Source organism: Ornithorhynchus anatinus, chromosome 6 (assembly GCF_004115215.2).
Source record: "Ornithorhynchus anatinus isolate Pmale09 chromosome 6, mOrnAna1.pri.v4, whole genome shotgun sequence".
Classification (NCBI taxonomy): domain Eukaryota; kingdom Metazoa; phylum Chordata; class Mammalia; order Monotremata; family Ornithorhynchidae; genus Ornithorhynchus; species Ornithorhynchus anatinus.
Genome location: NC_041733.1, coordinates 510,232 through 524,338, shown reverse-complemented (window position 1 = coordinate 524,338; position 14,107 = coordinate 510,232). Strand labels below are relative to the sequence as shown.

Genomic DNA, 14,107 nt, shown 5'->3' with positions numbered 1-14,107 from the left:
TCCGGGGGAGGGGAGGGGGACAGCTGGTCAGCCGCCGGGCCCATGGCCACCTAGAATTATCCCGCAGGGATGCAGCCTCCGCCCACCTTCCGGCTGCGTCCTTTAGGTGCGGCCTTCGGGGGCGTGTGTGCGTTCAATTCAGTTCACTTACATTTATTCAGCGCTTGCTGTGTGCAGAGCCCTGTACTAAGCACTTAGTAGAGTACAGTGTAACAATAAACAGATACATTCCCTGCCCATAGCGATCATTCAATTCAATTCAGTTGTATTTATTCAGCCCTTGGTGTGTGCAGAGCCCTGTACTAAGCACTTGGGAGAGTGCAATATAAAAATAGACACATTCCCTGCCCATAACGAGTTGACAGTCTAGAGAAGCTGCATGGCTTAGTGGCAAGAGCACGGGTTTAGGAGTCAGAGGGCGGGGGTTCTTCATCCTGGCTCCGCCACTTGTCTGCTGTGTGACCTTGGGCAATCCAGTTCACTTATCTGGGCCTCAGTTACCTCGTCTGGAAAATGGGGATGAAGACTGTGAGCCCCACAATACTATCAATCAATAGTATTTCCTGGGCACTTACTGTGTGCAGAATGCTGCTCTAAGCACTGAGTTTATTCATATGACCATTCATCCATCCGTACAGGTCCCTGCTGGGTGTAGAGCATTATAGTGGGAGCCCAGGATGAGCAGAGAGCTAGACTGAGGACTAAGTGCCAAATGCAGGCAGAACGCTGTGTTCAGAGTGCTGTATCCAGCACCTACAGGATGCAGAGCACTGTACTGGGCACCTGCTGGGCTCAGAGGGCAGTTCGGGAAGCCTGCATTGTGCATCGGCTGAGTGCGGAACACTATACTGAGTGCCTGCTGGGCCCAGCCTGTCGTACTGGGCACCAGCTGAGTGCAGATTGATCCACTGTACACTGACTTAGTGCCGAGCACTATGCTGAGTGCTGGCTAGGTTCAGGGGGCTGTACTGGGCGCTTGCCATGTGGAGAGTGATGCACTGTACGCCTACTTTTTGATTGTGAGCCCCAGGAGAAACAGGGACCCTGTTTGATTCTCAGCTATTTATTCTCTCAATGCTTAGTACAGTTCCGTGCACGCAGTAAGTTTAAGAAATATCTACTGAGTGCTGAACACTGTAGTGAGTGCCTGCTGGATCCAGAAGGCTGTAGTGGGCACCTGATGTATGCAGTATGCTACACTATATTGTAGTCTCTTGTCTGCCTGCGAGAAGCAGTGTGGTATAATGGCCAGAGCATGGGCCTGGGGTTAAGAAGGACTTGGGTTCTAATCCTCATTCTGCCACATATCTGCTGTGTGACCTTGGGCAAGTCACTTCACTTCTTTATGTCTCAGTTCCCTCATCTGTAAAATGGGGATTTAGAGTGCCACACCCCTGTCGAGCAGGGACTGTGTCCAACCTGGTTAACTTGTATTTACCCCAGTGCTTAGAACAGTGTTTGGTACACAGTAAATGCTTAGCAAGTGCCATAATTATTATTACTATGTGCAGAGGGCTGTTTGAGGCACCAGTTGGGTTCAGAGGGCTGTTTGGGGCTCCTGCTGTGGGTGGACTGTTTGCCGTGCTGGGTGTCTATTGAGTGTGAAGTGCTGGTCTCGGCACCTGCTGCTTGTAGAAGGTTATACCTATTTATTTATATTATTGTCTGCCTCCCTCTCTAGACTGTGAACTCATTAAGGGCAGGGAACCTGTCCACTAATTCTGTTGTACTCTCCCAAGCACTTAGTACAGTGCTGTACACATAGTAAACACTCAATAAATACCATTTATTGATGCTGGGTGCTTGGTAAAGTACAATCAAAGGAAAAATATGGTAAGTGCTCAATAAACACCATTAGTGGATAGAGGGGCCCAGGCCCAGGGTGAAAGGGGCAAAGAGCAGCGGGCAGCAGCAGGAGAGCCAGGACACTAGGTACCCCAAATTCTGGAGGAGCATTCAAGGGTTACGACTGTGTGACCTTGGACAAATCACTTAACTTCTCTGGGCCTCGGTTACCTCATCTGTAAAATGGGGATTAAGAGTGTGAGCCCCATGTGGGCAGGGACTGTGTCCAATCTGATTAACTTGTATCTACTCTAGTGCTTAGAACAGTGCTTGGCCATAGTAAGAGTTGAACAAGCACCATAATAATTGCCAGGGGAGTCCCCAGTCAGCACCCAGGACAGGGCTTTGCCCACAGCTGATGCCCAGCACGGAGCTCTCCCTGTCTGCAGTCGGTGCCCAGCACAGAATTCTCTACACCACAGTCTCCCATACAGTGTTCTGCACTGTGCTAAGCGCTTGGGGAGGGATAATGGAGTTAATGGACCTGATCCCCGTCCTCAGAGATTCTGGGTTCTAATCCCGGCTCTGCCACTAGTCTTTGTGACCTTGGGCAAGTCGTTTCACTTCTCTGTCTCTCAATCTCCTCATCTGTAAAATGGGGATTAAGACTGTGAGCCCGATGTGGGACATGGACTGTGTCCGACCCGATTATCTTGTATCTACCCCAGCTTTTAGTACAGTGCCTGGCACATAGTAAATGCTGAAGAAATACCATAAAAAACCCAGCACAAGCACACGGGGAGGAGTTTGGTTCATGGGTGGAATAGCATGGGCACTCGGGGCAGCCGTGAGCAAGCACACAGAACAGCACGGACCCTCGGGGAGGAGTTTTGGCACACGCGGGAGCTAATGAAGATGTAGGGAAGCTGTTAGTCATCGTCATGGACTGGTTTATTTCTGTGGAGTCGTTTTCTCCTGCGTTTTAGTACACCCGCCCATTTTAATGAGCGAAAGGATAAAAGCAAATGCGCTTGGCTTTGGCAACTGAAAACAGCTGTGGAGTGGGGCTGGGACAGGTTGGGGCTGGGGGGGTGGGGGCTGATGGCAGGAATGCGGGGGTGTCGCCTGGAGGATGGAAGATGGCCCACAGGCGGTGACCATTTCATAATCTCATCAAGGTACCATCATCACCACCATCCGTCTTCACCACCACCAGCATCATCACTACCACCAGTCTTCACCACCAGCATGACCGCCAATCTTCACCACCATCACCAGCCCTACCACAGTCTCTTCACTATTAGACCCCAAGGATGAGATGGGGGGAGGGGAAGGGGTAAAAGGAAGTAGTGTTGGTCATGGACCAGGAAGCCAGAGGACTCTAAACAGCTGGGTGGAAGGGGATGGGGCAGGATGACTTTTTAAATCCCGGCCCCCTGCTCCCATATATTTCCATAGGTTGCGGGGTGCTCTCCGCTCCTCCCCCTCCACGGGTAACCATTCATAGAAGTGCCGTGTTGTGCTGAGCCCCTACCCCCTCATATGGAAGCTGAGATATCTTCAGGGCCTCCCTCTAGGAAAAAACTCAGTGTCTGTGTACACATGTATGCATTCACCCACTCATGAGCAAGCCTGCACACACTCACAAACACACACATATTCGTGCATGCACTCATCCACATATACATATGTGCATGTACAGGCACATTCACCCACATGCACACATACACAGATATGCACACACATAGGCACCAACACGCATGCAACACGCTCACCCCCCACAATGCACACTCACCCACATACACAAACTGATTCTCTTTCCCTCTTCAAAACCTTACTTAAAAATCACCTCCTCCAAGAGGCGTTCCCAGACTGAGCTCCTCTTCCCCCTCTACTCCCTCTGCCATCCCCCCTTTACCTCTCTGCAGCTAAAGCCTCATTTTCCCCTTTTCCCTCTGCTCCTCCACCTCTCCCTTCCCATCCCCACAGCACTGTACTCGTCCGCTCAACTGTATATATTTTCGTTACCCTATTTATTTTGTTAATGAATTGTACATCGCCTTGATTCTATTTAGTTGCCATTGTTTTTACGAGATGTTCTTCTCCTTGACGCTGTTTAGTGCCATTGTTCTTGTCTGTCCGTCTCCCCCGATTAGACTGTAAGCCCGTCAAACGGCAGGGACTGTCTCTATCTGTTGCCGACCTGTTCATCCCAAGCGCTTAGTACAGTGCTCTGCACATAGTAAGCGCTCAATAAATACTATTGAATGAATGAATGAATGAAAGGTATATACGTGCACACTTACAGTCATTACACTAAGTGATCCTTCAAGGACAACTGCCAATGCAATTCTAGGTGTGTGGAAAGGCTAGACATCCTAAAGCATTTTTACTAGGCCCACCTCCACTGCCACCCCAGAACCTGCCTCCTAGCAGGTAAAAATCATGGAATTTGGACTCAAATTCCGATCATATATATCCGTGTTCCGCCTGCTGGAAGTGTCTCTTCATTATCCCGACCTTGCAGGGTAAATAGAAAAACAGCTCACTTCATTAGTAACACTTGTTTCACCAGTCCTGCAAGTGCTCCCTCCCTCCCTCCCTCCCTTCCTCCCTCCCTCCCTGCCTGCTAAAAGGAGAGTTGGCTTGGAGTCTGCCGCAGTGGTTTCGTCTTCCCTAGTACGGTCACCAGGCTTAGGGGAGATCACTTGAAATTGGAGGAGTGGTCCCTGGTTCCATGGAAGAGGGAGGTCTCTGAAATAACTGGGTCACAAACTTCTGGCTCTTTTTCCGCGACTCTCCTGGGAAAATTGGATGCTGCCAAATCAGGATGAGATTGCAAACTGTCGACTCAAGATCCAGGAAACTGTGAAAAGTCTAACTGCCGGTGTGAGGATTTACCTCCTGAGATAGAAGGTCGGCGGTTAGCGAGGCTACAATGAGTATTTTCAGAGAACAGAGCGAGTCTATGCCCAGAGCGTGCTCAGAAGGCAGAACAAGTCTATGCCTAGTGTGTTTGGAGGGCGGAGTGGGTCTATGCTGAGCATGGTTGGAGGGCTAAACTATGCCCAGCATAAACTATGCCCAGCATGCTCAGAGGGTGGAGCCGGTCTATGCTGCGTGTGCTCAGAGGATGGAGTGGGTCCATTCGGAGGATGGAGAGGGTCAATGTTGACTGAGCTCGCAGGGCGGAGTGAGTCTATGCTGAACCTGCTCGGAGGGAGAAGTGAATCTAGGTCCAACATTCTCAAAGGTGGAGGGGATCTATGTCTCAGCATCTTCCAGCGTGCTTGGAAGATGGAAGGAGTATATGCTGAGCATTCTCAGGAGGGCAGAGCAAGTCTGCAGTGAATAATAATGTTGGTATTTGTTAATTGCTTACTATGTGCAGAGCACTGTTCTAAGCGCTAAGGTAGATACAGGGTAATCAGGTTGTCCCACATGAGGCTCACAGTCTTAATTCCCGTTTTACAGATGAGGTACCTGAGGCACAGAGAAGTTGTGACTTGCCCACAGTCACACAGCTGACAAGTGGCAGATCCGGGATTTGAACCCTTGACCTCTGACTCCCTACAGGTGGAGGACACAGTCTGGACAATCAGTCGCTCCACTAGTATTCTCTCAAGCACTTACTACAGCAAGTGCTCAAATACCTATGATGATGATGATGATGGTATTGACAGAGCGTTTTCTGTGTGCAGAACACCTAATCAAGGCTGGGAGCATACTCTAGAGTAAGGAGACACGACCCTGTCCTTAAGGAGCTTACAGTCTAGCAGAGGAAACAGAAACTACAATAAAGCTCAGGGTTAGAAGCAACCTTAGTGTAAGGCTTCGAACATAAGTGCCAGGGGGGCCTGAGAACCTCGTGCTTGGGTCACGTGATGATGGGGCAGGGAGGGAGGTGGGAGCAAGAGCAGGGTGGGACACGGGTGACCAGAGGAGGAGATGGAGGTGGCCGACGATCCCCTCCCACTTAGACCCCTCTGTTGGACAGAGACTGTGTCTGATTCGGGTGCATTGTGTGTCCCCATATTTTAGCACATAGTAAGTGCTCAACAAATTCCAGATGATAATCATTCAATAGTATTTATTGAGTGCTTACTATGTGCAGAGCACTGTACCAAGCGCTTAGACTGTACAATTCGGCAACAGATAGAGACAATCTCTACCCAGTGATGGGCTCACAGTCTAAATGGGGGAGACAGACAGCAAAGCAAAACAGAACAAAACAAAACAAGACAGCATCATCAAGATAAATAGGATCAAGGAGATAAACACCTCATTAACAAAATAAAGAGGGTAATAAATAATATATACAAATGAGCACAGTGCTGAGGGGAGGGAAAGGGGGAAGAGCAGAATGGGGAGAGGAGGGGGAGCAAGCTCAGTCTGGGAAGGCTTCCTGGAGGAGGTGAGCTCTCAGTAGGGCTTTGAAGAGGGGAAGAAAGTTAGATGGCGATGTGAGGCAGGAGGGCAATCCAGGACAGTAGTAGGTCGTGGGCCACGGGTCGATGGCGGGACAGGCTTGAACGGGGCACAGTGAGGAGGTGAGCGGCAGAGGAGCGGAGTATATGGGGTGGGCAGTAGAAAGAGAGAAGGGAGGTGAGGTAGGAGGGGGCAAGGGAATGGAGAGCCTTGAAGCCAAGAGTGAGGAGTTTTTGTTTCATGAGGAGGTTGATAGGCAACCACTGGAGGGTTTTGAGGAGGGGGGCGACATGCCCAGAGCATTTCTGCAGAAGATGATCCGGGCAGCGGAATGAAGAATAGACTGGAGTCGGGAGAGACAGGAGGAAGGGAGATCAGAGAGTAGGCTGACACAATAATCCAGTCGGGATATTATGAGAGCTTGTACCAGCGCGATAGCAGTTTGGATGGAGAGGAAAGGGCGGAGATGGAGATTTGGGTGTCATCTGCGTAGAGATGATAGTTGAAGCCGTGGGAGCAAATGACTTCACCAAGGGAGTGAGTATAGATGGAGAACAGAAGAGGGCCAAGAACTGACCCTTGAGGAACCCCTACAGTTAGTGGATGGGAGAGGGAGGAGGAGCCCACGAAGGAGACCGAGAATGAACGGCCAGAAAGCTAAGAGGAGAACCAGGAGAGGAAGGAGTCCGTGAAGCCAAGGTGAGATAAAGTGTGGAGGAGAAGGGGATGGTCGACAGTGTCAAAGGCAGCTGAAAGATTGAGGAGGATTAGGATAGAGTAGGAGTCATTGGATTTGGCAAGAAGGTCATGGGTGACCCTCGAGAGGGCAGTTTCTATGGAGTGGAGGGGATGGAAGCCAGATTGGAGGGGGTCCACAAGAGAGTAGGAGTTTAGGAATTCAAGGCAGCGAGTGTAGACTACTCGTTCTAGGAGTTTGGAAAGGAAGGGTAGGAGGGAGATAGAACGATAACTGGAAGGGGAAATGAGGTCGAGAGAGGGTTTTTTTTAGGATGGAGGAGACGTGGGCATGTTTGAAGGCAGAGGGGAAGAAGCCATTGGCGAGTGAGCGGTTAAAGATAGAAGTTAAGGAGGGGAGGAAGGCAGGGGCGATAGTTTTTACAAGGTGAGCGGGAATGGGGTCCGAAGGACAGGTGGAGGGGGTGGCACTTGCGAGGAGGGAGTAGATCTCCTCTGAGGATACTGCAGGGAAGGATGGGGGAAAGTAGGGGAGAGGGTTGGGAGCGGAAGGGATGGAGAAGGGAGAGGGGTGACTTTTGGGAGCTCAGACCTGATAGTGTTAATTTTTGTAATGAGGTAGGTGGCCAGATCGTTGGGAGTGAGGGATGGGGGAAGGGGAGGAACAGGGGGCCTGAGGAGAGAGTTAAAAGTCCGGAACAGTGGGCGGGGGTGATGGGCATGGCGTCTATGAGGGAAGAAAAGTCGTTTTGCCTGGCAGAGGAGAGGGTAGAGTTAAGGCAGGAAAAGATAAATTTGAAGTGATTAAGGTTGGCTTGGTGCTTAGACTTTCTCCAGCAGCGCTCAGCAGCACGAGCACGGGAGCAAAGAAGGCGGACAGAGGCGGAGATCCAGGGTTGCGGGGTAGTGGAGCGAAAGCGGTGGAGGGAAAGGGGAGCGGGCGAGTTGAGTTGAGTAGTGAGGGTTGAGTAGAGAGCAGTAATCTGATCGTAGAGAGTGGGAAGAGAGGATAGGGAGGCAAGGTGGGGTGTGATGCTTTGGGTGAGACGGAAGGGGTCAAGACAGCGGAGATCTCTGTGGAGGAGTAATACAGATTTGCAGGGGGAGGAAGTGTGAGAGAAGATGCAGGTGAGAAGGTTATGGTCTGGAGAGAGGGATTTCAGAGTTGGTGAAGGAGGAGATAGTGCATCAGTGAGAGATGATGAGATCGAGGGTGTGACCAAGTTGGTGAGTGGGCGAGGTGTGGTGGAGCAGGAGGTTGGCAGAGTCAAGGAGCAATAGTAGGCAGGCGGCAGAGGGGTCACCGGGTACATCCATGGTAATGTTGAAGTCTCCGAGGATCAGAGTAGGCAGCGAGAAGGAGAGAAGGAAGGTGAGAAAGGGGTCAAGGTGGTTAAAGAAGTTAGAGGTGGGACCAGGGGGGTGGTAGATGACAGCTAAAATAATCTGAAGGGGGTGGTAGAGGTGAATTATATGGGCTTCAAAGGAGGGGAAGGAGAGGGAAGGGGGAGGAGGGATAGTGCGGAAGCGGCAATGGGGTGCGAGAAGGAAGCCGACGCCTCCTCCTTTCCCCGTGAGTCTGGTGGAGTGGGAGGAGAAGCCTCCGCTGGAGAGAGCAGCAGAAGAGACCGTGTCCTCAGGGGTGAGCCAGCTCTTCGTAAGGGCAAGGAAGAGGAGAGATCGGGAAAGGAAAAGGTCAAGGATGAAAGGGAGTTTACCTCTCAAGGAGCAGGGATTCCATAGGCCACACTTGGCAGAAGCTGTGGGAGAGGAGGAAGGAGGGGGAAGGGAGCAGGGGGAGGGGAGGGTTTGGATGGGGATGAGGTGGCGGGGACCTGGGTGGGGAGAGGAGGATGAGGGGTGGCGATGGGACAGGAGAACTGGGAAGGGACGTGGGCGGGGAAGAGGGAAGGGAAGGGTGTGGGAGGAGAGGGTTCGGTGGGGAAGAGTGCAAGGGGAGAGGGATGAGGGATGGCGCTGGTAAAGTGGGATTCTAGGGAGGGAGTGGGGAGGAGGGGAGGAGGCTGAGGAAAGTGCGGGAAAGAGCTGGGCGGGAGAGGGGAAGGGGAAGGTGAGGATTGGGAGGGGCAGATGGGAGGAGGGTGCGTGGAAGGTCATGATGAAGTTAGTGAGGTAAGTGGCAACACTGAGAACAATTAACAGTAACATGCGAGAGCGATGATATAGTAATATGATATAATAAAATACTATTAATAAGCGGGTGATGTCCAGGGTCGAATGTTGATTTGTCTATGGGTCTATCAGATCAAAATCAAAAGGCAAGAGGCAAGGAGAGTCCTGCGGCTCATGGCCCAAATATCTCTGAGACGGCGGAGGGAGCCCTGTGGATGGCCGATTTGAAGAAGGGTGGAGCTGTTGTGGGGGTTAAAGGAGAGGAAACTCATGGGAGAGGAGCGGGGTGAGTAGGTAGGGGGGCAGGTAGCAGCTAAAGTGACACAGTGAGAACAAGGGCAATGCCCGGGGTGGGGGTTGGGGGGAATCATTCACCTCTAGTCAGAGCACAGGGGAGGAGGGAGTGCTCCCCAGAGGATGGCTGTTTCTGGATGGAGGGGGGGAAGGGTGTTGGGGATGTAATGTCCCACGGCCCGGGGGGTGGGGGTGCTGGGGAGCACAATGTCCCGTGACTCTGGGGGTCGGGGAGGGGGGGAGTGGAACGAGGGTCTCTGGCCGCGCTCAGCCAGTCAGTCAATAATATTTATTAAACACTTACTGTGTGTGGAGCACTGTACTAAGCACTTGGGAAGAGTATAATATAACTATAAACAAACACACTCTGTCCACAACAGCCTAGAGGCCTAGAGTCCTTATTGCTGTATTGTACTTTCCAAGCGCTAGTACAGTGCTCTGCATGCAGTAAGCGCTCAATCAATACGATCGAATGAATGAAAGAGGTGAGGAAGGCGTGGGAGCCTGGGTGGGAGATTTGGTGGAGACGTGGCCCTCCCCACCCACGACGCTAACCCCCCACAATGCACACACTCACCCATACACGCAAACAGGCATACACGTGCACCCTTACAGTTATTGTTAATAACAATAATAATAATAATGTGTTAAGTGCTTACTATGTGCTAAGTACTGTTCTAAGCACTGGGGTAGATACAAGGTCAACAGGTTGTCCCACGTTGGGCTCACAGTCTTCATCCCCGTTTACCAGATGAGGTAATTGAGGCCCGGAGAAGTGAAGTGCCTTGTCCCAGGGCACACAGCAGATAAGTGGCGGAGCCGGGATTAGAGAGCCACTTCCTCTGACTCCCAAGCCCATGCTCTTTCCACTAAGAGAAGCTGTTATTACAGTAACTGATCCTTCAAGGACAACGATTGCCAGTAGAATTCTAGGGGCGTGGAAAGGCCGGTCATTTTTAGTAGGCCCACTTCCTCTGCCTCCTCAGAACCTGCCCCTGACCCACCGACCCCCCCATGTCCCAATCCCACGTTTGTTCCCCCACTTGACCCCCCTACCCCAGGCATCACGCCCCCGTTACCGCATGGGTCCCCCTCCCCCAATTGGTGACACCCCCCGTTTGTCGCCACGGCAGGCGTGTCGGTGCCCATCCCCGCCATCGGGCTCCAGGACCGCGGCCGCGTGTTCGTCAACGGCAGCTGCGTGCTCAACGACCCCAACTTCGTCCTGGTGGGCTCCTTCGTGGCCTTCTTCATCCCGCTGGTCATCATGGTGTTCACCTACTGCCTGACGGTGCAGGTCCTGCAGCGCCAGGCCACCGTGTTCCTCTACGGGGAGGCGTCCCGGGCGCCGAGGCGGGCCAGCGCCGGCTGCTTGCGGCCTGACCCCCACCCGGAGGCCGTGGCCATGATCCCCAACCACGACGGGGCGTCGTCGCGGGGCAGCTCACCCGGGCACCGGGAGGCCCTGTTCCGCAAGGGCACGATGCAGTCCATCACCAACGAGCGCCGTGCCTCCAAGGTGCTGGGCGTCGTCTTCTTCTTGTTTCTGCTCATGTGGTGCCCCTTCTTCATCACCAACGTCATGTCCGTGCTCTGCCGCCGGGCCTGCGACCAGCGGCTGCTCGAGGAGCTGCTCAACGTCTTCGTCTGGGTGGGTTACGTGTGCTCCGGCGTCAACCCCCTCGTCTACACGCTCTTCAACAAGACCTACCGCCGCGCCTTCGCCAGCTACATCCGCTGCCGCTACCACGGCGCCCGCAAGGCCGGACCGCGGCCACCCCCGGGCCCCGGCCCGGCCGGGACGGGCCCCGTCCCCAGCCCCGGCCCCGCCCCGGCCAAGGAGGACCTCGTCCCGCACGGCTGCCGCAACGGCCACGAGCTGAGCGGCGTCGGTCCGGCGGGAGGCCCGGAGAGGCCCGCTGACCGCGGCCGCGGGGAGGTCAGCGAGAGGGTCAGCTGCGTGTGACCGACGCCGCGGCCTCGGCTCGGAGGGTGGGAGGGACGGAGGGAGGGAGGCCCCAGGCCCCATCGGCACCGGACTCGGCCCTGGACCCTGATCCGGCACCGGCCCCGGCACTGGGAGGTGGACAAGTCCCCCTCCTGCCGCCACGCGTCGACGCATCCCCCGCGGGAGCCCTTTGGGGCTGGAGGTCCACGCCAGGACCGGACGCTGGGCTGGCCCGCACAGCCCGTCTCAGAGGCCCGTGGTCAGTGCCGGACGGAAGGGACCCTCGCCCTGAAAAGGGCTCGCCGACCCAAGCCGGCCCCAAGGGAGGCCCCGTCCCCCAGCGCCTGGACTGCGCCACGGCCCTTGAAGCTCTCCGGACGTTGCTTCGCCGTGGACGCCTTTTGCCCCCGCCCCAGGGCACAGGGTGGGTCGGGGAGCCGCAAGGGGGTCGGGAGGGGAGTGTTCTCCCCGCGGGGCGGCCGAGGAAACCGAGGCCCCAATAAGGTAAGTGACTGGCCCGAGGTCACACAGCCGGCCGGGGGTCGTGTCTGGGCCTCCCGCGCCGGACCCGGAGAAGTCCGGCCTATCCTCCATTGCTCTGGCCCCAGGACCTGCTCGCCGGGCCTCGGGGGTTCGCTCTGCCCCTCAGAGAGCTGGACGGAGCGGGAGCCACGACCCCAGAGAGGCCCTGCCGGCCCCGGGCCCAGGCCCAAAGGGGTCGGCGCCTGAAGGACCCGCAGCCACCGGTGGACACGCCCCGAGCCCTGGCCGCCGCTGCCGCCCACCGAAATCCCCCCGCTGGAGTCAGGGCACTCGCCCTCGGGGGCGTCTGCGGGACTCCTGGCCCCGGGAACACGGGGTTCCGCCCGAGGGCTCAGTGGCTGTTGGCCGATTTCCTGCGGAACGGCTCCGTTTAAACAATAATGACGGTATTTGTTAAGCCCTTACTATGTGCCAAGCACTGTTCTAAGCGCTGCGATAGATACAAGGTCATCAGGTTGTCCCTCGTGGGGCTCAGTCTCAATCCCCATTTTCCAGATGAGGTGACTGAGGGCCAGAGAAGTGAAGCGGTTTGCCCAAGGTCACCCGGCAGACAAGGGGCAGAGCCGGGATTAGAACCCACGTCCTCTGCCTCCCAAGCCCGTGCTCTTGCCACTCAGAAATTGCCCGGGCCTCGCGAGGAAGGGGCAAGGGGCAACCACCGGGAGCTGACATCGGTGGTGCCGCGGGTGCCAACCTGGCCTCCAGGCCGCGGGTAGGGCCCGGAACTCTGACGCCCAGCGAGGGTCCCTGTGCCCCCGAGGCGCCTCTCCCACCTCCCCGCCTCTCAGCACGCCCCTCTCCCTGCCTCCCCCTGTACCAAGGAGCGGCCGTGTGATGGACGGCCTGTTGGCCCAGGGGCACGGGGCTGCCTGGCCAGGAGGCGTCCGCAGGACCCCAGCATGCCCAGTGCTCCGGCCCCGCATGCCCCCCAACCCCACCGGACACCGGACCACCGCCCCGGGCGCACCAGGAGGGTTCGGGCCAGGGGGCACCGGGGATGGTGGTGGGGGTCCGGCTCAGGGCCGGGTGGGCTCACAGCACACGTTTCACAAACCGTCCCCGGACCCCGAGGTTTGTTTTTTGGGTTTTTGGGTTTTTTTTTACAGAATCACTAGCAATAACGCCTATGGCCCCAGCTTACAGCAGCCCGCGCGGGGCCCACCCAGGGTGACCCCGAAAGGGTGACCCCAAGCCGGCCCGCACCGCGCCCCCGACAGGCTGAGCGCGCTCCTTTCCTTGCAGCAGGGCCGCGCAGCTCCGCGGGCCCCGTGGGCGCGCCCGACCGGCCGTGGGCGCGCCTGGAGGACCGTGGGCGCGCCTGGCCGGCCGTGGGCGCGCAGCAGTCTGGAAATGGTACAAGAGGGAGCCACCCCCTGGCCCGCACCCCTACAGGTTTTGTGATACTATTATTAATTTATTAAAGGAAAATGTTGGTTTAATGTTTCTAATGCCTTTTTCACTGTCTTTAAACCAAAAAAAGAAAAGAAAAAGCAAAAACATTCACCTCATTTTTTTTCTACCAATTAAACCCTTACCAAAAAAAAAAACTCGGAAGAATTTGAGTTTCTTCTTCATCATCATTGTGATCATCAATATATGCATACATATAGTTGTCCTTTGTATTAGTCGATGCCGGTGTGGCTTAGTGGAAAGAGCAAGGGCCTGGGAGTCAGAGGACCCCGCTTCTAAGACCAATTCTGCCACTGACCTTCTTTATGACCCTGGGCAAGTCACTTCTCTGTGCCTCTGTTCGCTCGTCTACAAAATGGTGATTCAAAACCTGTTCTAAATTGTGAGCCCTGCGTGGGACCTGATCATCTTGTATCTAACCCAGCGCTTAGTACGGTGCTTGACAATCTAGTAAGCACTTGACAATTTCCATTTTATTGCTATTATGCCCGGATGGTGATGGTCACCTGTAGGTGTGTATGTGGCAGACAAGGCCAATGTAGGACCCATTGTTGTGGCCACATTGGACACAAACAAAGTTTGTGGTACTCGTGCTGTTTTCTCTTTTGCCTCCTTGTCCCTCATTTATTTATTTATTTATTTAACGGTATTTGTTAAGTGCTTACTATGTGCTACATACTGTACTGAGCGCTGGGGTACGTACAAGTTAATTTGAGGCTCGCAGTCTCAAGCCCCATTTTACAGATGAGGTAACTGAGGCCCGGAGAAGTGAAGTGGCTTGCCCAAGGTCACACAACAGACAAGCATTCTTTATAAAGCTTTTATTCGAAAAGAGACGCTCCTTTCTTGATAGTGCTTCGAGATGGTCTA

At 54.6% G+C, this 14,107-nt stretch overlaps 1 protein-coding gene across 1 annotated transcript in view; it reads left to right on the top strand.

The window, feature by feature from the left end:
- HTR2C (5-hydroxytryptamine receptor 2C) overlaps nucleotides 1–12,201 on the top strand; it is a 77,368-nt gene extending 65,167 nt beyond the window's left edge. The window contains exons 6-7 of the mRNA XM_039912436.1: nucleotides 10,470–11,287; nucleotides 11,893–12,201. Of these exons, the coding sequence (XP_039768370.1) occupies nucleotides 10,470–11,287; nucleotides 11,893–12,201 (1,127 nt within the window). The remainder of the gene's footprint in view (nucleotides 1–10,469; nucleotides 11,288–11,892) is intronic.
- The last annotated feature ends 1,906 nt before the right edge of the window (nucleotides 12,202–14,107 follow it).